The sequence below is a fragment of the Podarcis melisellensis genome (genome assembly GCF_964234715.1).
Source record: "Podarcis melisellensis genome assembly, chromosome: 7".
NCBI lineage: Eukaryota > Metazoa > Chordata > Lepidosauria > Squamata > Lacertidae > Podarcis > Podarcis melisellensis.
In genome coordinates this window covers 89,208,379-89,232,799 of record NC_138539.1, presented here as the reverse complement: position 1 = coordinate 89,232,799, position 24,421 = coordinate 89,208,379, and the positions used below count along the sequence as shown (strand labels likewise).

At 44.7% G+C, this 24,421-nt stretch overlaps 1 protein-coding gene across 3 annotated transcripts in view; it reads right to left on the bottom strand.

The window, feature by feature from the left end:
* Nucleotides 1-12,467: 12,467 nt before the first annotated feature.
* Nucleotides 12,468-24,421, bottom strand: part of CFAP61 (cilia and flagella associated protein 61) — a 177,446-nt gene continuing 165,492 nt past the window's right edge. For all 3 annotated transcript variants that reach the window (XM_081917728.1, XM_081917727.1, XM_081917729.1), the window contains 2 exons: nt 23,694-23,784; nt 12,468-12,894 (listed from right to left, as the gene is read on the bottom strand). In XM_081917728.1, the coding sequence (XP_081773854.1) occupies nt 12,694-12,894; nt 23,694-23,784 (292 nt within the window). In that variant the 3' untranslated portion in view covers nt 12,468-12,693. The remainder of the gene's footprint in view (nt 12,895-23,693; nt 23,785-24,421) is intronic.

Sequence of the window (24,421 nt, the reverse complement as noted above, 5' to 3'; positions counted from 1 at the left end):
TCCAGTGCCGGGTTCCAGGGAGGAGGAGGGGGCGCCTCTGAGAATATGGAAGGATTTGCGCAAGGAGCTGCTTCCCCCCATATACACACTGGTTTGAGGGGTCTGACGTTGACAAGGTCTACTTTAAATCAGCTCCGGGTTATTAGGACCAAATTCTTTTAAAGAAATAAAAACTTATATTTACACAACTCCTGAGTACTGCAAAGTGTGCATTTCGTGCGGGACGGGAGCAAATAGGATTTTTGTGCCGCGAGGAGATAAAGGCTGTGGCCACGAGGGAATATCCAAGCCCTTCCTCCGATGGTCAGCCACTACTTTTTATCAATAAAAAGCTAGACTCCGGCTTTGACAGCTGAAGAAAGAGGCAGGAAAGCCTGCTGGCAGTATTCGACCCAATTGCTCAGCCAGACTCCAGCGCTCAGCTCCTGCCTTTCCAGTGTTCCGGGCCGAAGTCTGCAGAGGGGCAGGATCCCAGACAAGCAGAAGGCACAGAACTAGGAGGCGTTTTTCTTAACGCAGCGCTGTTAATACTGTCAAGCATATTAGGCTGCCCGAGCTTCGCTTCTGCGCCTTCTGCACTGAGTCACCATATCCTTCCCAGGGCAGATTTCCCCAGTGCGGCGCCTTCCAGGTATTTTGGACTCCAGCTCCCGTCCACCCCGAGCAAAAAGGCCAGTGCTCGGGGATTATGGGAGTCGTATTCCCATAAACGTAGCTTTTATCATTTTAATTCTATAAACGCTTAATTGTTTTTAAAAAATGATTATTTCCCCTTCCCACCCTTTTATGTTTTTAGCTGTTCCTATTCTTTCCTCGAGTCTCTTTTTAGAGAAAAGGGTAGGTAGGGTACAAATAGGACAACGAAAAGAGTCCAAGGCCACAAGGAGGGCACCTGCTGGGAGAGGCTCCTGTGGGGAAGGGGGGGCTACCTCTCCACACAGGTTACAGGCTCAGAGACCTGGCTGTAGCCCGGGAAGCCTAGTGGAGGTCCCACTGTCCCTGCAGGTTTTTTCAGGTGCCCAGCTGCATGCCCAACATTGAGAAAGGAGTGGCTTCTTGTTGGATATGAGGCCTAGGAAGCTCAAAGCCAGAAGCCAGGCCTGGCTGCACCTGGGACTGGGCACAGTTGCTGCTGCTTGAGGCAGGTCCTTCTTCCTTGCCATCAACCTCGCATTTCCCTCTACCAGCCCATTTGAGCAGGGCCCGAGCGAGGGCTGCCCTGTCCTTCAGCTAAGAAAGGGGAGGCGAGGACCCAAGGGAAAACCATCCAGGACTGGCCCAAGACATTTTTGGCACCCAAAGGACTCCATAATTCACTCCATCAGATATAGCATATAGTGGAACTATCTTATTGCCATACCAAGGAGATTGATTGCAGACATCATGACGAAGCCCCTACCAACGGAGAGTTTCCAGAACCTTCGTGTCAAGTTGGGACTCTGGGTGCTTGAATAAAATTTATTTATATAAATGTATGTTGTATTGCCTGAGAAGGGCTTTGTGGGAGCAGTCAAGTACAACACTTTCCTGTTGCCTAGAATGGACACATAGGGGAATGTGGCTCGACAGAAAGGACTTCCTGTCATACCTGCTCTGGAGCTTCTTCCCCCGGTGCATGACCAGGTAGATGGGTGTGACCCAAGATGACCAGATAAAAGGACTGGCCACACAACCATCTCTCTCTTGGACTCTTACTCTCAATGCTTTCCCCCCTCAAAAATGTTTAGGGGTACTCTCATTTTGACTCAAGAAAATCACCATTTTATAGTTCAAATTGGGAAAAATACAGTAAATGGACAAAAGTACAAAGATTCACAAAATGTTTAGGGGTATGTGTACCCCTGCGTCCCTCCAGAAAAAAAGCACTGCTCTCACTCTTGGACTCTCGCTCTCCCGGCTCTTAGCCAGCGCATGGCTCAACATAGCTTCACACAGGATGGAGCCCACAAGCAGAATGTCTGAGGTGTAGCTCAGACTTCTTTTCACTGTAACCACAAGATACAGTAAAGCCTGCCTTCAGATTACTGCTGTGAACTGAATGTGAGTAAAACTTTGTTCTTGCTTTTAAAGAAAACTGTGTTGTGTTGTTATTATTTTAAGAGGGACATAAAGGGGAAACTTACCAGGAACAAGCCACACTGGATAGCTTAATTAAAGGATTCTAACGAATCATCAACTTGCTTCCCATAAGTTGCAAAGGGAATGTGCTCTGCTCAGTAGCGTGAGTGAGGAAGGATAATATCAAAACAATATATCCTCTCCTACCTTCCTTAACATTCCCACAATGGAGGGGGAGCCTTGGAAAGATGTCCAAGAACTGTAAGAACCAGGCTGGCAGGGATGCTGACAAATGCCCTCCCTCCTCCTGCCTGCCTCCCGGGCAATAAAAAATGGCTCCAGGGCAAGTTCAAAGTGCCTCAGGAGGGCAATGGAGATGGGATGCCTCTTCCAGGACCATGCAGGAAACATTGCGCAGAGGCAGAAGGGACCAGACCTAGGGGGTGTTTGCCTCCTCTAGGGTGCTTGTTTTCACCTCTGCTGCCCCACTTCCAGCCCTAGGAACCTTCAGAGGAGGTGCTGCCCCAGACATTATGTGGATGTGTTGAAGAGTGAACGTTTATGAGTCACAGGTGGGGAGAGTGTGTATGAACTTTACAGTGCTTAGTTTATTTTTTGCTATTTTGCTAATGTTGTTTTTAAGGTTATAAATACTGTATTGATGTGCTAATCACGTACTATGACTACTGCTTTAATTGTGATGTTTAGCTGATTTTTTAGTTGTTGTTTTGTTAGCGTTTTATAGATCGTAATTGTTTCACTGAGGATTTGCTGCATTTGTGATATTCCATTATGGTCTATCATGTTGTTTTTATTTATCGTTTGTAAGCTGCTTTGGGATTCCTTTAAATGAAAAATGGCATAGAATATAACAGATCAGATCAAAGATCCAGCAGCATCTGAGGTTCCAGCAAAAACAGATTCACTGGTATTACCCTCAAGCCACCCTTCACACACGAGCCTTTCCCTTCCCTTCCTCTTATTTCCTTTTTGCATTTCCCAGGCCCGAGCCCGAAGGGCGTTGTGTGTAAATTTAATATCATCCTCATGATCGGAGTGTGAATCCGGAGCTGCCTGGCGCCTTATTCGATTCGACACCTTTTCCCGACCTGCATGAAGGCCAGCTCCACTTTCCACCTGGGCCAAAGGAAGCCACCCGTCGCGCTGACCCGCGTGAAACGCGCTTCCTGAGCAAACTCTCGCATTCGCACAACTAGTGAAAAAGAGCAGGAGGGAGAGAAACCCGCAAAGCCCCTGAGAGTCTGGAATTCCTAGCGCGGATCAGGGCTATCCCTGGCCGCCTTCAAACCCGCCACGTGTGAACCAGGGCCACCGGCAAGCGAGACTGGCGGCTTCTCCTCTGAGGAAAGGAAGGCGGGAACTTTTTCTTCGCCGCGGGCTCCGCGTTCTGGCCGCGCCGGGGCCCAGAGCCAGAGCGGGGCCTACACTGCCACGCAAGGCGGCTGCGAGTGGCCGAACGGGGCCCGGCGTCTGCGTGGCGAAACGCGAAGCCTCCTTCGGTGACCGTGGGGATGAGGGGAGAGACGCGCGTCCTCGCCCGAAGCGGCGGCATCTGGGGCGCCTGAGGTCCAGGGGGCGACCCGGGCCCCGAGGAGCCTGCGGCCTGTCCCTCCCCGGCTGCCGCTTCGCCGGGCCTCCTCCCTCCGCGGCCTCCTGGCGGCCTCGTCGCCTCTTCCGCGGAGACAATGGGCGCCTGGCTCCGGCCGTGTTTGACCCGGGCCGAGCAGGTCCTCGGGAGGGAGGCCTTTGTGCTCGCAGGAATTAGCGGTTGTTGTGTCTGCCTGAGGGACACGCGAGAGACACGCGAGCGCCCCCCCCCGCCCGCCTTTGTCCTGCCGCATTAGCATAAAGCTGCCATGGATCTCCCGTTTAAATAATTACATACAAAAGAATGGTGGGCCATGAAAGCGACAACAAGAGCCGGGCGGCGGGAGGCGCCGCGGAGGAAGCCCGAAGAGGCTCCGGCGCTTCGCTTTTGAGGCCCCCGCCCCCCCCCCCCAGCCACGGCGGATGGCCGGCAGTCGGGCAGGTTAGGAACTAGGAACTGACACGCAATCACTTCACTTATTCATTCAATTTCTATACCGCCCTGCATCGGGGCGGTTGACAATATAAAAGCACGAAAGCGCACAATAGTCTTTGCGAGCGGGTTCCTGTGCGCGCCTTGGCGCCCTCCCCGCAAGGACCCTCCAGGCTTCCTCCCTCCAGCGTGTTGCCCAAGAGGGGCATTCACTGCTTGCCCGCTCTTGCTGCCCAGCAACTGGTGTTCTGGAGGAAATATATACAGCCTGGTAGCTGTGATAATACACTGGTGTCCCCATGACCCCTGGCTTCAGAATTAGGAGGAAGAAAAAGCTTTCACCTCCTTTCCCTCTATCACCCATATATTATGCAGGATATAATGCACCTTTTTCATATCTCCCCCTCTCGGCCACTTACTTTTTTTCTAAGCTAATAAGCCACCAAATATCACAACTTTTTGTCATACGGCAGTTGCTCTGTGCTGGGCCTTTTCTGAACTTTCTTCAGCTGTACAATATTCCCTCTGAAGTGTGTAGAAGACTCTGCACAGTAATCCAAGCGCAGTTGCACCACTGATTTGTATAACAACATGATACTGGCATCCACCCCCCACTCCCACCCCAAAATCCCTTATATGTCCCTTATATCCCTAGTACAGAAATCACCTTTTTTTCGATCATTCCCATTCCTGGACAATCACCAGCTCCGACACCATTGGGGTTCAGCATTTTTTTTTTGCCTCAATATGCATCACTTTACACTTACATTAATCCACAGTTGACATTTTAATGTCCATTTCCCCAGCTTTTACTAGCCTGAACATTTGGGTGTCATAACTAAACTTGGCTACATCTGCATGCACCCCTAAATCCACATCAAATATAAAAAACTTAAAAAGTTCTAGTCCCAATACTTGCCTAAAGTGAGCTATCAATTTATTTCTGTTCTACTTCCTGTTCTTTAACCATATACCAAGCCCAAAGAGGCTCTGTTCTCTTATGCCATGTCTAATTTGTTCAGCGGTTTCTAATTTCTGGTCAGGATTTCAAGGCTTTTTGAAAGTCCAAGCAAATGTCGGCTGGAACATCTCTGTTGACACGCTCCTTTACACTATCAACAAACTATAAAATGTTAGCGAAACTCAAACTACATTTGCAGAAAGTATGCTTATTCTTTTTCAGGAGAACATGCTCTTCTATATGCTCAATAATTTGATCTTTAATAAGACTTTCCAACAATTCATCTAGAACTTACTGATTTGTAATTTTGCAACCTCCTTCCTAGATACCTTTTAAAAATGTTATGTTTTACTGGCCACTTTGCAATCTTCAGGTACAGAAGCTGATCTTAGGGACAAGTTATAACATTTTTGTTAGATGATTAGCAATTTCATATGTGTGGAAGCAATCTCAAGCCAGTGATTTGTTCTTTTTTAATTTGTCAGTAATGCCTAGAGCTTTGTCTATTGTCACCAACATTTGCCTCAGTGCTTCAGACTTCCTTTCTGTGAAATTTAGCTCAGGCACAGGGATCTGCCCTACAACTTCCACTGTGGAAACACTGGCAGAGGCAAAGAATTAATTCAGCTTCTCTGCAATTTCCTTTTCCTCCTTTGCTTGCTTTTCTTTTGTCAAATTGTGTGTTATTTTCTGTTCTTTTAACAGGGGCAAAGCTTCCAATTTTTGCAGGAAAGCTTCGTGTCTCTAAAACCTTCATTTACTTTCCTTATTAATCACACCAGTGTCCTCTTGGACTCAGTGGTATCCTTCCTGATCTGTGCCATACTGTCTGGCTGATCCACTAATATTGTTCTTTTGAATAAAAGCATTTCTGATAATTTTACTCAATTTTGCCTTTCAACTTCCCTTTTATTTTTTGATTTTGGGTCAATTCCCCTTTTGTTTCCTCTTTTAAAGTTAAAACGTAACTATACTGGACCTTATTCATGATTGTCTACCTGCATATCAGTTTAATTGGATAACCTTGTGGCCACTGTTTGCAGTTGGTTCAACAGCACTTAGCAACTCACACCAGAACCCAGGTGGCATTTAGGATTAAGACCAGGCTTGGCCAATTGTTCTGTGGCAGTTGTTTAGCTTCTTGAGAAATGCTCACCCTAAGTACTTAGTAATAATTTCCTGCCACCTACAGCAATTTTGTGGCAGGGTCTGCATTTTTTAAAATGCCCTATCTCTGACCTTATGTCAGGGGTCAGCAACCTTTTTCAGTCACTGTCCCTCAGACCTTGTGGTGGGCTGGACTATATTTTGGGGAAAAAATATGAACGAATTCCTATGCCCCACAAATAACCCAGAGATGCATTTTAAATAAAAGGACACATTCTACTCATGTAAAAACACAATGAATTCCAGACCATCCGTGGGCCGGATTGAGAAGGCGATTGGGCTGCACCCGGCCCCTGGGTCTTAGGTTGCCTACCCCTGCTTCATACCCTATTTCCTGTAGGGAACAACCCCCTCAGCTCCTCTCTGCCCTTCCTATAGTTTATATCTGTTGGTTAGCTCCATTCTGCTGGGTCTTCCTTATGCCCAGCACTATATTCTCCTTTAAAATAAAGCACTCCTATTTCACCCTAATGGCTGTGAGGTTTCTAGCATTATACCATTCATTTCCCAAACCAGGTGTGCCATAGGGAAGCTCCCTGTCTGCAGCAGAAGGACGGCCGCCTTCCATCCCCACTCGGGGTTTCTCCGACTTGGAGCTCCAGCTGTTGGACTACAATTCCCATCATCCCTGACCACTGGTCCTGCTAGATAGGGATGATGGGAGTTGAAGTCCAAGAACAGCTGGACGTTTGAGAACATGGGTTGCTGCAGGAGAGTTTCCTGTTGGATTGGGCCACCTGCTTTTGGGTGTCATCCCGACCCCCAAACTCTTCCCGCGCAAGAGATCTTGGAAGAAACCTCAGGAAATCGTGGCCTGGACGACCCGCGCTTCCTTCCGAGGAAGCCTGCTTAGGATGGGGCTGCTCCGGGGCGACTCCCCGCGCGCCTCCTCGCCCTGCTCCGGGGCCCTTTGTCCCTTCCCTCGGCGCCTCCTCGCCTGCCGCCCCCTTGAATGAGCGAGGCCGTTGCTCCGCCGCTATTAGCATACAGCTGCCGCCCGCCGCCGCCGCCTCCCTCCGGGCGAAGCGCTTTCGCCCAGCGCGATCATCGCCGCGCTCAGCCAGAACAACAAGCCGGCGCTTCTCACACGCGACTGAGCGCCTCCGCTTCGGAGCCCCCCTTGTCCGGGGAGGAAAGCGAAAAGGGTGTCAAAAGCCTGCAGCCTTGGCCAAAAAAGCAAAGCAACATAAAACCCCAGCAGCGCCCCCCCCCGCCATCTAGGTCGCGTTGCGGAGCCGGCAAGCGGGAGCGGAGCCCCGCGCGGGTGCAAGGAGAGCCTCGCTTCCGCCTTGCAGAGGCAGCTGCCCGGCGGGGAGAGAGGTTGCTGCGCGCGGGCGCCCCTTGGGATTCCTTGCGCTGCTGGTAGTGGAAAGAAGGCCGCCCGGAGGCAGCAGGGAAGCAAGGAGAGATGCTTGTTGAGGCGCCGATTATCACAACCTGATCCTCCACTGGGTCTAGGCACCACACTGGTGCGGTAGGAGAGGAGGATGGCAAGTGTGGCAAGAAGATGGAGAAGACTTGTTCACTACTTGTATTTTGGGAATGATTCATGTTCTTATGGAGCTGCATTGTTTTATACTTTCTGGATGTCCCACGATCGTATTATAAAGTAGAACTGTTCTGTGTTATAAATCAAGCACTTCCTTTTTGTTTCCAATATATTTCTTACCAATAAACAATTTGGTGTGGCAAGAGCAAGAGTTTATTCTGAAAGTGTGGCCCAGAGAAAAGTTTTAGAATCACTGCCCTAACGAAACCCACAAGTCCCAGCCCTACTCCCACCAAATATAGCCCAATCTGCCCTCCCTGGTTACATTGGCAAAAGCTGTCACTTAAGGGGCAGTTGCAAGAGATTCTCTCTGCCCTGTAATTCCAGTTCATGGGGCAGGACCACAGCAGAGCACAGGCTTTGTATGCAGAGTTTCTGCATTGCCCAGGCATCTCTTCTACCTTAGCCTGAGACTCTAGACTCTGCTAAGCAGATGGCTGCTTGTGTGATGTGATGTGATACATAAGTAGCAGTCAAATACAACATTCCTTGTTTGCTAGAGTGGACATGCAAGGGGATGTTTGGTCTGGCCAGTCGGAACTTCCTGTTTCCTCCTGGACAGGGACATACTTCCTCTTGCATGTGACTAGAGGTGGGCATGACCTTACCTGTGCAGGTAACAAAAGCACAAAGCGCACAGCTCTCCTCCCTTCTTCTTTTCATCATGTGAGCTGCAGTGATTGCTAGTCTGCAGTTACTGGGATTATCCCCCCATGTGGGGTAGATCCATATGTACATATTTGTAACTAAGTCTGCCATCTGGGATCCAGCTGTGAACAGAATGTGAGTAAACTACTTTTATACTCTTTAAACAAGATTGTGGCGTGCTTATTCTTTTAAGAGGGATATAAGGGAACTTACCAGGGTGGCGTTGTGGTCTAAACCACAGAGCCTTGGGTTTGTCAATCAGAAGGTCAGTGGTTCAAATCCCCACGATAGGGTGAGCTCCTGTTGCTCGGTCCCTGCTCCTGCCCACCTAGCAGTTTGAAAGCATGTCAAAGTGCAAGTAGAAAAATAGGTACCGCTCCGGTGGGAAGGTAAATGGTGTTTCCGTGCACTGCGCTGGTTTCGCCAGAAGCAGCTCAGTCATGCTGGCCACATGTACGCCGCCTCCCTTGGCCAATAAAGTGAGATGAGCGCCACAACCCCAGAGTTGTCCGCAACTGGAACTAACGGTCAGGGGTCCCTTTACCTTTACTATTTAGAGGCTTAAACAAGCCTGCAACCAGCTACCCGTTGTGCGTTTAAAAGGGGAATGTAAAACTCTGCTAAGTTATAGAACTTGCTAGCACAAGTTAGGAAGGATATTAATAAACAATATATCCTCTTCTGCCTCCCTGAACATTCTGTGGCCAGAACTGCTTTGGTCTCGCTGGTATAGGAAGCTGAGTTTCCTAGAAAAAGTAGATCTGCCTACTGTGCACACCTTGGTCATTTCCCAGCTAGATTTTTGTAGCACACTCTATACAGAGCTTCCCTTCTGAAGAGTATTTGGAAACTTCAGCTGTTGCAAAATGTGACAGCCAGGTTGCTTCATTATCAGAATTTGTATCCTGCTAAATGGTAAAATCCTTTAAGCAGTTTATATAAAATGTCTGTTAAAATTGTGGGATGTATTATTACTAGAACAATCAAGTACAACATTTTCCTGTTGCCTAGAATGGACACACAGGGGAATGTGGCTCTCTGGAGCTTCTTCCCCCTGTGTGTGACCCCAGCTGACCAGATAAAAGGGCTGGCCACACAACCATCTCTCCCTTGGACTCTTACTCTTTTACTCTTACTCTTGGACTCTCGCTCTCCTGGCTCTTAGCCAGCGCATGGCTCAACATAGCTTTACACAGGATGGAGCCCACAAGCAGAATGTCTGAGGTGTAGCTCAGACTTCTTTTCACTGTAACCACAAGATAAAGCCTGCCTTCAGATTACTACTGCTGTGAACTGAATGTGAGTAAAACTTTGTTCTTACTTTTAAAGAAAACTGTGTTGTGTTGTTATTATTTTAAGAGGGACATAAAGGGGAAACTTACCAGGAAGAAGCCACACTGGATAGCTTAATTAAAGGATTCTAACGAATCATCAACTTGCTTCCAATAAGTTGCAAATGAAATGTGCTCTGCTGTTCACTCACTAGCGTGAGTGAGGAGGGATAATATCAAAACAATATATCCTCTCCTACCTTCCTTAACATTCCCACAAAAATTAACAGTAAAAACTGGAAGTTAAAAAAAAGTTTAATTAAAGATTCGGAAAGGGACGCGGGTGGCGCTGTGGGTAAAACCTCAGTGCCTAGGACTTGCCGATCGTATGGTCGGCGGTTCGAATCCCTGCGGCGGGGTGAGCTCCCGTCGTTCGGTCCCAGCTCCTGCCCACCTAGCAGTTCGAAAGCACTCTTAAGTGCAAGTAGATAAATAGGTACCGCTTTATAGTGGGAAGGTAAACGGCGTTTCCGTGTGCTGCTCTGGTGCTGGCTCGCCAGAGCAGCTTTGTCACGCTGGCCACGTGACCCGGAAGTGTCTTCGGATGGCGCCGGCTCACGGCCTCTAGAGCGAGTTGAGCACGCAACCCTAGAGTCGGACACGACTGGCCCGTACGGGCAGGGGTACCTTTACCTTTACCTAAAGATTTGAAAGTCTAAATAAAACCAGCAGTTAAGAATATCCATTATAAAATGAAGTTACATATCAACATACATGTAAGTTTGACATATCTGGGTAGGCTTGCTTAAACAAATACATTTTTAAGCAGGCATTTGAAACAGTATGACAAAGGCAAATGCCTAATGTCAATGGGCAGGGAGTTCCAGAGTGTAGATGCTGCAACAGTGAAAGATCCGTTCCTTACAGTTGCACAATGAACATTATATAGCATTTGTAAATGTGCTAGTTCTGCAGATTGGTGTATGTTTTCCTATTTGTTTACAATTTGAGTTGCTGGTGCTTACCTATACAGCTCCAAACTGCTTAGGGTCAGGACTTTAAGATGGCAGTGAAAAGCATTTTAATTCTGCTTGGATTTTAATGTGTGTGGTTTTTTAAAAATGAGATTGAATTGGCTGTTCTTGGTTTCCTAATGCTGTGTTTTAATTTTGTTATGCTTAGACTGGTTTTGCAGTATTTACTTTTCTTGTAAACTACATTGGGCCAAAAATCAGTATTTATAACTTTGCATTGTCATTAATCCAGGCCATAAAGGTATCTTTGTGGAAAACACCCTAGAGTAATGTTGCTTGAGCCCAACTTGAATGCATTTGGAGCCATGCTAACAGCACTAGGCCACCATTCGTTATGTAACCTACATACATTCAACAACCATCCATATACTGTAGGTTTGTAGTGTTAGTGATCCCATGCAGACAGAATCATGGACACAATTTTATTGAATACAGATTTAGATGCAAATTCAGAAGAATTAATTTATGTAAGTTTTTTAAAAAGCTTGATTTTAAGTGCATGACACATCTGAGTGGTGCAACTGGGTGTTCACCCAAGGAAGGCTGGACTGCTGTCCTAGCCTGTTCTTAGGGAGAACCAGGCAACTTGACTAATGAGGTCCAAATGTAACCTCCTTTACTGGTAATTTTTGCTCTGAATATTGCCTTCAAAAAAGCTTTTTGTGTAACTCAAAGCCATACTGCTGGTGGTATTTTCTCCTTCACTTTGGTTAGTCTTCTGGCACAGTAAAAAGTACCATGCATGAGAACCAAGAGGAATGAGGTGGCAAAAGCCTAGACAAGACTACAATCCTATAGTCTTTTGTTTAGGAATAAGCCCACCTGAACCCAATGCAGCCTCTGTCTGGGTAGACATGCATAGGATTGCACTGTTTGTTTCCTGATTTTGTAGACCCTCCTTGGCAGAACAGAGCTCAGTGAAAATAGTTGAAAGGTCTTTGCAAGTGGTACTGACACACTTTGCCTTAAAGCCCCAACCTGTTCTCCTCCTTTGACAATTCCTATTAAGCATAATCCTTCCTATCTTTGGCCACACCTCTTTAATGAAACAGATACAAAATAATAATATATTACAAAAGATACCTTTTAAAAAGCCTTTACTCCATCATGATGTCCCTTTATCGCATCATATGCCAGTGCTGACCTGACTACCTGCTCCTTCTCACCACTAGGCACAGATGGAAATTCTCCAGATTTCATTCAACAACTTGCTTTATTTACTTTACTTTCCCACCTTGGGTGATTTTTCTTTCTTATTGGCTGGACCAGTAACAAACAATTCTAGCAGGCCAAGCTGCAATTGGTCAAGGGGTTGCTGAGATGCCTTTGGAAAGGAAGTTAACCCTGCAGCTGCTGGGTCACTAGCCAGCACATTAGAGAATTGACCTCCCTCCCACTACAATGTACCTTCTGTCCAGGAAAACAGAAAGATACAAAGTTCGCATTTGGAATGAACAATTAAAAAGCTAAAATGCAATATGCAAATCTTACCAGCCATCTGTCAGGTTCTGCTTGGGAAGGAGACTCCAGCATAGAGGAGCCCAAACGGCTACAGGGTTTAAAGGCAGGAAAACTCTCGAGCTGCGTCAGTGCTATGAAATGGAGTTACTTTAATAATAATGAAGAGAAACTGTTGTTGGTGTTGAAGGTTTTCACATCAGATAAAGAGGACTTTTACAAATATCTATTTAATGGTTACTTGACTTGTAATATGTAAGAATTGCGCTCTATAATCATGTAACTGCATGACTTATTTATTTGATTTTTAATTCAGTCTTGCAAAACAACAAAATCAGGATTATGCTCCACCTGGTGGGCTTTTTAAATAAGACAGATTTCATTTTGCGCATAGGACAGTCATGAATAGTTTGAACAAAATGACATGCAACCCACCCATCCCTCAAATTTTTGTTAAGACCCTCATATAATTTAAAGTAACAAAGGCCATACTTATCCAGCCACACCTAAACTATCCCTGGCCAGGCAAACATTGGCAGGTGATAATTGTTATAGTCTAGATAATTGAGAATGCTTTTCTCCAGCAGTTCCTTGTGGACACTTTGCTTATAGAACCGTTTGAGATATGTCTTTGGTCTCTCCATTAATGCAAGTTCACCGTCCACAACTTGGCGAACAAGTTCTTGAAGTGAAGGAACACCTTCTTCCTGTAAGCAATAAATGACAAAAGAAAAAGTGTGAAGCTAATCATGAACTTGATTAAAGTGCCTGCAGTGGTGTCACCGTCTTCTGCCATATTAGTAAAACTAATACACAAAGGATTTCAGAAGAAGCCCCAAATAAATAAATTGTGCACATGCAATGGGCAGAAAGCTGCACCAGAAAGAGGATTCAAATCTAAGGCAAAGTCAAACTGGGATTTATTGCTTTGTGTCTTTAGCCAGAGGCTATCTGTTAAGCCTCCCTTTCACCTTCTCTTATCCCCAAGGCCCTGAGAGCTAATACAGAGAGGCAGCTGCTCACAGCATTCCCTGGAAAGCTAGCAGACAGGCTGGCTGGCTGATTCCCAAAGTGCTCTACTAGTACATGCCCTATTCACTTCCATGACAGAGAGTGTAGGCAGAAGGAAGTTGACTGTTTAAGGAGGTCTGGTACCAGTGGAAGACCATAAGCAACATTCTGAAAGAACAATTTTATTCTAAAGGTGTTGTGATATGCAAAACTTAAATCAGTCCATAAAGTGAATGGGAAACCAATATCCACAAACACCTTTCTCCTTTCTCCCTGACACTCTAACAAAATACAGATTTTGAATTCTTTTGGGACTGGGAACTATTGATGTTACTTCGTAAAGCACCAAAAAAACCAAAACCAAAATCCTACTACCGAACCACCCTCACCCCAACTGCACATTTGTTTCCTCTTCCAACCTGTATCCCACATTAACAGCATCCACACATGGCCGGGATAGTGCACAAATGGCTTAAGATATGCTTGGAGTTCTTTCTTCAAAATGGGTCCCTTGAACACTGTTCACCTAATCACAGCTCAGGAAAAAAAATGTATATCTGTGTGGTCAGGTACATTTGATTCACATCATCAGCACACTGACTCCCATGTGAGTGATAAACCACTTTGTGGGGTAGTTTGATTCAAAGGGGCTTCAGCAACTTCACAGACACAAAGTGTCATCTTATGTTTGGCAGCTGGCTGGTTCTGCTTCATTTGCCATTCAAATCTCTTAACATCCCATTGCCTGTCCTAAAATTGGGGCACAAAACTGCAAACAGCCCATCTGGGATCATTCTGGTCAGCCTTAGGATCATGCTAAAGATGTAAACCTTCTGAATAGTGGAGGGATGGATGGGGGCAGAGGAAGCTTGTCTGCAATGGCTCACACAGCAGATTCTGTGCATGACTGAGCCAATGCTGGGTCTGGGTCCCAAGCTCCAGTATTATGGGAGAACCAGCACCATCGTTCAGTTTGGATACGGTCCTTTACACCTGATTTTGTGAGGTGCTGAATTGTTTCTCACAGCAAGTTACTGAATCTAACCATAAAGCTCTTATCACAGATGCTCATCACTTAACATGGGGAAGCATGCAAACTAGCAAAGTCAGGAATTCTAAATGTTAGGTGGCATTAAATCTTGCACAGAACATAAAGACAAATGGCAAAGGGATTTAAAGAAGATGACAAGGAGAGCAAGTGAGACCACTGAATACCAAGAACAGAAAGGAAATAAAAGACTATTTGGATATGGAACAAATACTTAATGACTCCCTTAGTAAAGCAGATGTTGAGCAGGACTGTGTTGAAAGGAGTCTAGAAGGAAATTAGGGTGAGGAAAGTAAAAAAATTACATCTGAGCTCGATGAGCAAAAGTTTAAAGCTACGCACTTCACTCTTACATTTGCAGAACAAATGTTACAAGAAGAAAACGCAAGGCTGTAAAATGGAATATGGCAGGGGTGGACTTGGCTCATATGGTGTCCTGAGTGAGAACAAACAGCTTTTTTTTAGGGAAAAAGAAAGTCCTGTTTTTGGGGAGTTCAAGGCTAAACTGATGGCCATTTTTAGGGAGAAAGGGGGGCAGCCACTCACCAACAGATCGCTGGGGAAAACAAACAGCCTCACTGAATAAACTCCGTCTTCCGTTCTGCAGATCGTGCAAGAATGGAGGGTGGGGCTGGATTCTATTTTACCAACGCTAAGGAAAGGGACACAGCAATTGATCGTGATCTACCAAAACCTCCTGGGGATCTACAAGTAGATCACGATTGACCTGTTGGACATCCTTGAACTAGGCTACTACCTATGAAATGATATCCTAATTAAATTGGATAAAATGTACTGTCACTAAGCAGGTGAATTGGCTAAAGGATCGGCTACAAACATAAAAGGTTTTGCAAAAAAGCAAACTTCCAAACTGGACAAAAGAAGTAAGCTCAGGATTAGCCATGAATAGACACATGCATAGCAGCCAACTCTTAGGGGCCAAGGTCCCTTTGCTCTCCCAATAAAATATTTGAGGGGGGTGCCCCTCCCAAGTTGATGAGCATTTCCATTCAAATGGTATGAGCGTGCCATGTCATGTGATCTGATTATGCAGGGGTGGGGCTTCCCCCCAATATTCATTTCAATTGGTAGCCCTGAATACATGTATCCCTGCAAGGTGGATGGGGCAGTTTTGATCTTGCTGAGCAATGGGGAGGGGTTGCCTGAATGCCTTAGGTTTTCTATCACTGCTTGGGCCCCATGTGATTCAGTGAAAAGCTGGGTATTTCTAGTTAAAATAGGCATATTGCAAATGCTGCACATCTGCAAGGGTTTTTTTTTGGGGGGGGGATATAATTCAGATGCAATGAGGAGGGAAATGTTTATTTATTTAACAAAATTCACATACTACTCAATTCCTATTCTGCTTGCTTGCAGTAAAACCTGTAAGCGGTTTCCAAGAAATATTGACATTATCAATAAAAAAAGTTAAAACATTTAAATATAATTAAATTAACAGCAAATAAGGTCTAAACATGTCAGCATCTACATATATTTATGTGAGTATGAATGTGGACATTTGTGCAGAATAAACTCATGGCTCTATAAGGATTTGAAGGATAAGGTATAGAGAAATAAATAGAAGAACCATACCATCATTGGTTTAAACAGAATGGACTTCAAGTAGCATTATTTGGAGGATCAAACAAAATTAATATAAAATGAGTATGGTCACTAAAATTCATGTTGTCCTCCAGATAATGTAGCTTCTACTTATTGGGCCTTATGTACTATTTATGCTTAATAAGGGAGTTGCAAGATCACCGATGGTTAGAGTGAATTCAGAATGGTGTTTTTCAAACCAGGACTGAGAATCAATTAAACATGCAGAAGAAGCACATTGTACAAGCCCTTCCTAGATTACAGCACTTCAGACTGCAGGTGAAGAATCAAATCGTTTAGTATTCATCTACCTAAAAATCTTCCTGCACATTCACAGCTAGCATTTCAGGGAGGTTTTGACCTGGGTAACTCTCCAACATGCTAGCTTTGCAGTTAAGGGTATCACAAGTAAAAGCAAATAAAGTCGTGTTAAATATAGAGGGCACACTTGCTACGCATACAAACTTTAATAAGGCCGTTGACTTCTCACATGACAGCCTCATAAGAAGCCTTGAAAAATGTTGAAATAAGCTGCATAAAAATGTGTTCACAAAAGTCCTATCTATATCCAGCAACTTCTCATGATGTGCACACATGAATTCTGTTATGAGCAAATTCTGTCTGATTCAGCTCAATGATGAGGGCAGGCCATCATACATATCAAAACTGAGATGACTGGAAACATTTCCTATTCCCCCATCATGCACCCTGCTATGCTCCTCTTCATACCTGGAAAAGTCTCATCTTCCCATCTATCACGTGTAACCAAGCCATTCATTGCTCCCTTAAAACCCAGATCCGCTTCAGCTTTCCTGTACTACTGCAGTCTCACCACTTCTGCAGAATTTGTTAACTCTCTCACGCCTCCTTTATATTCTGCTTTCCTTAGGGCTGGTTCACTCAGGTATGCTGACTACTTGGTGTTTTCAGCCACAACGGAGGATTGCATATGTGAATTAGCCACTATAGATGAAACACCACAAAAATAGCTTCATATAATCTTGCATCACCTGGGACAAAGGTTTTTCAATGGAACCAGTTCACACATCTAACTTGTGTACAGTTATGGTTGCCCCAAAGGATACTGAAATGGACCAGGACATGGGGCAGAAAAGGACCACCAAAAAGGTCATGGGGTTGGTGCACAATTGCATTCTGGGCTTTCTAATTTAGAAGAAATGCAGTAAAGGAGAGACATGACAGAAGCCTATAAAACCATGCATGGTATGAATAAAGTAGATAGAAAGAAGTGAACTTAGGGTCCAACAATGAAGTTGATTGACAGTGGATGCAGAAAAAAAGAAAACAATTCTTCACAGAATGCACAATTTCACTGTCCCAAGATATCATGGCCGCCATGCACACTCCCTTGTTCCTGCAATTGAGGGGGCACACCGCCAGAGAACTTTGTGGGGGCCCGGCCCCTTCACTGAAATTTTTTGGAGATCCTGGCCTCCCACCCCCCTACTTGGCACCCCTTGATGGCCAAATTTATTTCAGATAGCAGCCATGTGCATGATCTGGATTGAAAATGCAGTGTGGAGAAAGTTTGTGCAAATGCCATTTCTCCAATGAAAACAGTTACTCTGAAACAGTTATCTTTTAGTAGCAAAAACATGAAGGCACATTCTGGGCCTGTGTGGTAAAGTAATGAGGGAAATAGGCATTTGGGTCTGGTAGTGGTACTTTCATTGGGAAAATGATATGGGGGAAAGAGTTTAAAACTTAATTCCTCTGCTCTCCATTCCCCTCCTGTTGCTTTCATGCCCTCACTGCTGGGTTCCTAGAAGTAGTATGTGGGTGGCCACTCTGGAAAGAGATATCTGACTGGATGGATCTTGGATCTGATCCAGCAGGGCTCTTCTTCTGCTTTTATGTTGTTAATCCTAGATAAATTCAGGCAGATATTAAATAGTAGAGAATGTAATAGAGTCATGGGTCCAAGCAGAAGTACCAGCAATCCCCCTTGTTGGGGATAAGCAGTGTCCAGTGCACAGTGGAATGATGAGAAGTATATGCCAACATGCTCTATACTACTTTATTTACAGTTCAAAGCTGGTAAGTTACAGAAAAACATCTTCCCTCTGCCGGAGCAGAGAAAGCGTCATCTCTCCTCTAAGGCACGGAGAGAATCTCAAACTGAAACTGCAAAGAACAGTGAAAAACAGGAAACCAGTGTACGTCACATCCAGTCTCCCGTTCCCGTGGGAAAACCCAACAGTACATCCTGTGGAATGTAAACATTGTCTTGTGACAAGCCCTTCCGCTGCTCAGTGAGGGAAGCAGAAACCAACATCCTCCCCCTTTCTGTGAACATCACTGGGCAGCGTGTTCGTACAATATCAGTACAAACCCAACTTCTGCACATAGGTACAGTGTTGATCCCTTGATACAATCTTGGACAATACATCAGCAGGAATTTCATTACCTGGCATATAGGACACCGTTACGAGTCCCTTCTGAATACGTTCCCTAGCATGTTGCACCTTCAATTGCAAGTGCTTCGTGCTTTGCTTACAACCTTCAGAATTCAGCAAAGCCAAACATGCTTTGTTGTCCTGGTAAACCTGGATTGGACATTTGACAGGAATTTTCATGTCTTTGCACAATTGTAACAACCATTCACAATCTTTAAGTGAATAAGACAGTGCATTCAGTTCAGCTTCACAAGTACTTAAGCTAACTGTTGTTTGCTTCTTGCATGACCAATCAAATAGACCCTGATTGTACTTATAGCAAACTTCAGACGTACTTTTCCTGTCTGTAGTGTCACTTCCAAAACTTGCATCTGCAAATATCTCAAGACCACCAGACTTCTGATTGTTAAATCTCAGTCTGTAATGCATAGTGCCTTTCAAATACCGCGCTATGCGTTTCAGAGCTTTCCAATCCTTAACAGTAGGATTGTTGACTTGTCTGCTTAGCAAATTACAGCTTACAGCAATGTCTGGTCTTGAACATCTGGCAATGAAGTTTAGCTTGCCTAGCACACTTCTGTACAGTGTAGTGTCAGAAAACGCTTCTTCAGTGTCATCTACCTGATAACCTGTTATCATCGGTGTGTCTACAGGGTTAGCATCCATCAGGTTTAGTTTGCTTAACACATCAGCAATTTTCCGTGACTGGTGTACTAGAACGTTACCATCTTGATCTCTCTCTATTTCCAGAGATAGGTAGTTGTTTACCTCACCAAGATCTTTCATGTCAAAGTGCTATTTCAGTTGAACTAGGGCGTTATTGTACATTGTGACATCTTTCCAAAAGAATAAAAGATCATCAACATAAAACATACAATACAGTTTCTTTTGCCCCTCCTCTTTGACAAATACACATGGATCAGATTTCCCTTGCTTAAAACCTAGAGAAAACAATACTTCAGTGAGTTTTGTGTGCCAACACCGTGCACTTTGTTTGAGACCATAAAGTGACTTTTTCAGAGCACAAACAAATCCCTGTTTTACCTGTACGCCATCAGGTGGAAGCATATAAAGTGATTCATTTAGAGATCCGTACAGAAAAGCTGTATTCACATCATGGTGACTAATGTGTAGATTTTCCTCTGCAGCTAGCTTGAGCATAAGCCTAATGCTCTCATACCTCACTGTGGGTGAGTAGGTCTCGTGATAGTCTTCACCTGGTACCTGAGCAAATCCTCTGGCTACCAATCTGGCTTTGTGTCTGACTATCTTGCCATTTTGATCAGTCTTTGCTTTGAAGACCCATTTGCTTCCAAGCAGTTTCATTCCTGGAACTACTGGAACTAGGTCCCATGTTTTGTTCCTTTCCAAGGAATCAAGCTCAGCCTTCATGGCATTTAACCATGGCTCAGCTTCCTTTGAATCAAAATCCTGGATTTCTTGGAAACTTGAAGGTTCAAATACCTTCTTGGAGCTTTTAATAGCTGTTACTGCTATCTTAGCAAACTCATCAGCAAATCTCTTTGGAGGTCTGCCTTTTGTGGCTCTCTGTGACCTGCGAATTAGCCTTAAGTCTTCAACACTCTCCTCTTCCTTCTTAGGAGAAAAGTGACCTATTGTGAACAATGGTTCTTCCAATTCTTGATCAGAGCTTTCAGAGGGTCGCATAGAGGCTTTCGCACTCTTGAAATCCTCTGAATCACCCGATTCAGTTTCAGACTCAGAACCAGAACCTTCATCAGTGGGTGTGGGTTGTTGTGGTTGCTTTTGACTATCCTCAGTCTCATCACTGTCATCAGGGTAACATTGGAAAATTCCCACATTCTCCCCCCACTTGGCATTGTATTCAACACTTCTTGTGAGCTTAATTTCCTTAGAGTCAGTCATCATTATTCTGTAAGACCCTTTCTGATAACCTAGAAAGATACCATGCAATCCACGCTTGTCTAACTTGGAGTTTTGTGGTGAGTGAACCCACATGTCAGAACCAAAAATTTTCATGTGTTTGATGTATGGCTTCTTGCCAAACATCTTCTCATAGGGGGTACAACCAATCGCTGAAGATAACCTGCGATTGTAACTGTAAACAAAACACGAGAGAGATTCAGCCCAATAACTCTCTGGAAGATTTGCATCATGCAGCAAGGTTTTTAACCCTTGAAGCAATGTCTGATTTGCTCGTTCCGCAAGTCCATTCTGCCATGGCGAGCGAGGACTAGACAAATCGTGTTGAATTCCTTTCTCAGCCAGAAAAGCTTCAAACTGCTGAGAAGTGAATTCTCCCCCCCGGTCAGTGAAAAGAATTTTTATCTTCTTACCATGCACATTTCCCAACCAAGCACAGAATTCCTTGAACCTAGGAAAAGCCTCTGATTTCTGCTTGAGATTGTACACAAAAATATATCTGGAAAATGCATCAAGGAGAACCATGAAGTACCTATTTCCACCCAAAGAGGGCGCTAGTGGTCCTACCAAATCAGCATGAATAATTTGGTATGGTTCTGTAGCTTGCCTACTAGACACCTTACCTTTCGCAGCCATTTTCACCTTGTTTGCTGCGCATGCCTTGCACTTCATGTGGTACCTGCAGGGTTTAATAGTCATACCTTCAACCAAGGCAGGCATTTTAGATACTGCCTCAAAATGCAAATGACCAAATTTCCTGTGAAAATCATGAATACATTCTGCATGCAAACTTTTGTTAGAACCTGCAATGCAACAAGTGTCATCCTGCACAACATCATCATAATACAAAACAAACAAACGACCAACAAATTCAGCATACAATTGATAATCATTTTTCTTAGTGATGATGCATCTATTGTTCTTAAAGGAAACGTCAATTTTCTTCTCAATCAGCTGTCCAACGCTGAGCAGATTATGTTTCGCATCCGGCACATAAAGAACATCCTGTATCGATAAGTCCAAACTGTGAAGAACAACAGTTCCGTAGCCTTTACTGGGGATTGTGTGGTCATCCGCCTGCTGAATCGCACCTTCCTGCGGTGTAAAAGACACGAACAGTCGCTTATCGTTGCACATGTGATGCGTTGCAGCCGAATCAACAACGAAGAACGATCTAGACGTCTTCTTGACCTCTGCAACCTCTGCAACCTTTGCAACCTTTGGAGCGTAGCGTGAGACCATTGCCTTGTGCTGTGTTGTCCTGGACACCGGACCTTTGCCTTTGCTCTGGCCTTTTCCACGCGATGAGCTTTCGCTGCGCTGCTCTGTCTTGGCCCTGGGATATTTGCACTCCCTCTTCATATGGCCTAGACGTCCACACGAGTAGCATTTCACTGCCTTCAAAGCTTTGGCGCCATCTGGTGGTTCCACTGCACTGCGGGATGACGACTGTGAAGTCTCCCCCTTGTTGATGCAGCTAGCACCGCGGCGATCCGCTTCATTCAATATCACGGCAGTAACATAGTCCACTGTTAGCTGAGCAGTTGGCTGTACAGCAATCTGAGTCGCAACAGACTCCCAACCTGAACCCAAAGATTGTAGTATCATGAAGGAATACACAGCCTCTGGAAAGTTGAGTCCTCTCTGTTGCAGCTCATGTCTCAGATTCTGCATCTCCATCAGATGTATACGCACATCTCCACCTTCAGCAAGAGCCATATTATGCAGCTTGTTAAAGTAAAACATAGTGGATCCAGCTTCTGTCCTCAAGTGAGCCTCTCTCAGAGCGTCCCAAATTTCTCTGGCTGAGGTCTTATCACGCAATAGACAGAGCTCTTCTGGGGATACTATCAACGTAAGAGTTCCCCTTGCCTTGGAATCCATAGCTTTCCACTCATCTGTAACTGGAGCTGGGGGGGTTTCTGAAATTACCTTAAACAGACCCTCTTTCCGCAGAATAGCCTCTGCATAGAGAACCCAGTCCGTATAGTTTTTCTTATTGAGCTTAGGAATCCCAAAAGCATCAGCTAGCTTTGCATCCGCCATTTCTGCTGCGTTATAAATCAGACTGCTTTATACAAGCTGTGTCTGTGCTGCTCTGCTTACTTCAAACCTCATTCCAAAGGCAAATTCAAAGTTACTTTCACTTTCCCAGCCATCCAAGCCACTACGCTTGTGCCGTGGAAAACGGCTTTAAAAGTTCAAAGTCCAGCCTTAAAGCCATTAATTAGAAGCTGGCAGGCTGCCCGGAGCAGTAGCACATACCTTCATCAATCATCTTGACGTGCAGAGCAGATACCTTGCGATCTGTGCCTCTGCCGCTGTTCCGATGCTTTGCCGGCACTTCGTCTCTTTGCTCCTTTGTTCCTTTGCCAGAAGCCCGACTTCTGGAGTCCATTCTCAAAACACTGCGTTTTTCTGGGCCCATAACCAAATGTTGGGGATAAGCAGTGTCCAGTGCACAGCGGAATGATGAGAAGTATATGCCAACATGCTCTATACTACTTTATTTACAGTTCAAAGCTGGTAAGTTACAGAAAAACATCTTCCCTCTGCCGGAGCAGAGAAAGCGTCATCTCTCCTCTAAGGCACGGAGAGAATCTCAAACTGAAACTGCAAAGAACAGTGAAAAACAGGAAACCAGTGTACGTCACATCCAGTCTCCCGTTCCCGTGGGAAAACCCAACAGTACATCCTGTGGAATGTAAACATTGTCTTGTGACAAGCCCTTCCGCTGCTCAGTGAGGGAAGCAGAAACCAACAGTTCCTGCAATTGAGGGGGCACACCGCCAGAGAACTTTGTGGGGGCCCGGCCCCTTCACTGAAATTTTTTGGAGATCCTGGCCTCCCACCCCCCTACTTGGCACCCCTTGATGGCCAAATTTATTTCAGATAGCAGCCATGTGCATGATCTGGATTGAAAATGCAGTGTGGAGAAAGTTTGTGCAAATGCCATTTCTCCAATGAAAACAGTTACTCTGAAACAGTTATCTTTTAGTAGCAAAAACATGAAGGCACATTCTGGGCCTGTGTGGTAAAGTAATGAGGGAAATAGGCATTTGGGTCTGGTAGTGGTACTTTCATTGGGAAAATGATATGGGGGAAAGAGTTTAAAACTTAATTCCTCTGCTCTCCATTCCCCTCCTGTTGCTTTCATGCCCTCACTGCTGGGTTCCTAGAAGTAGTATGTGGGTGGCCACTCTGGAAAGAGATATCTGACTGGATGGATCTTGGATCTGATCCAGCAGGGCTCTTCTTCTGCTTTTATGTTGTTAATCCTAGATAAATTCAGGCAGATATTAAATAGTAGAGAATGTAATAGAGTCATGGGTCCAAGCAGAAGTACCAGCAATAACAGTTGTTCTAAAAGCAGGTGCAGTATTCTTCTCAGCATCCAAAATTAATGTGGTGGGTCATTAGATTTTCACAAGTAATAAAGAGGAAAATAAAGCAAATGGGAAGATGAAAGCCAAATCTTAAAATGATCACATGATAAAATGCATTTGGTAGACATTTTCTTTACCTGGACAGATACTAGAATCTGGCGCAGTTCCTTCTTCAGATCGATAAAGCGATCATGATAGATGGTCAAAGCCCAAGGTTCCTTCAAGTAGCTAGTTAAAAAAGAAGAAATTTAGTTAGCGAGTAAGCCTTTCATTAGCCTCTAATAAAGTATTTACCTGCTTTTTTGCTTTTATAAATTACAGTTCTGGACCCATCAGGATAGTTTGTTCATAAAATGCCTCCCATAACAACATGGTCAATCAATTCTTTTAATGGATGTTCCTGATGTACAGCCAGCTTCAGTAATTACATTTAAAGTGGCTTAATTCAGAGCTGTGGCAAGAGCCAGTGAAGAATCCTGATTTTATCAGAATTTAAAAGCCTGAAGACCTGTGAGGAACTGTGTCTCTATTATCTGCCCTCATTTGAGAAAAGCAGATGGCAGGATTAACTGAACTCCTGCATAAACAAATTACATTTGTGTAGACAATGACACAAAGTGTTGTTCATCATTAAGGTTTCTGGATTAATAAAGGCCAGAAAAACAGGACACAACAGTGTTGCAATATGTTCCTTGCACTAGTGCACTGAAGCTAAATTGAATTTATCATACAAGGAAATCCTCAGTGTTTATATTCCCTGCAATAAACAACATAAGAGCTATGAAAACCTATTTTCTGGGCAAATAAATATTTATGTAAGCCACCCAGGTCTTAAAGGGCAGGGGATAAATATGAATTTTTTTTA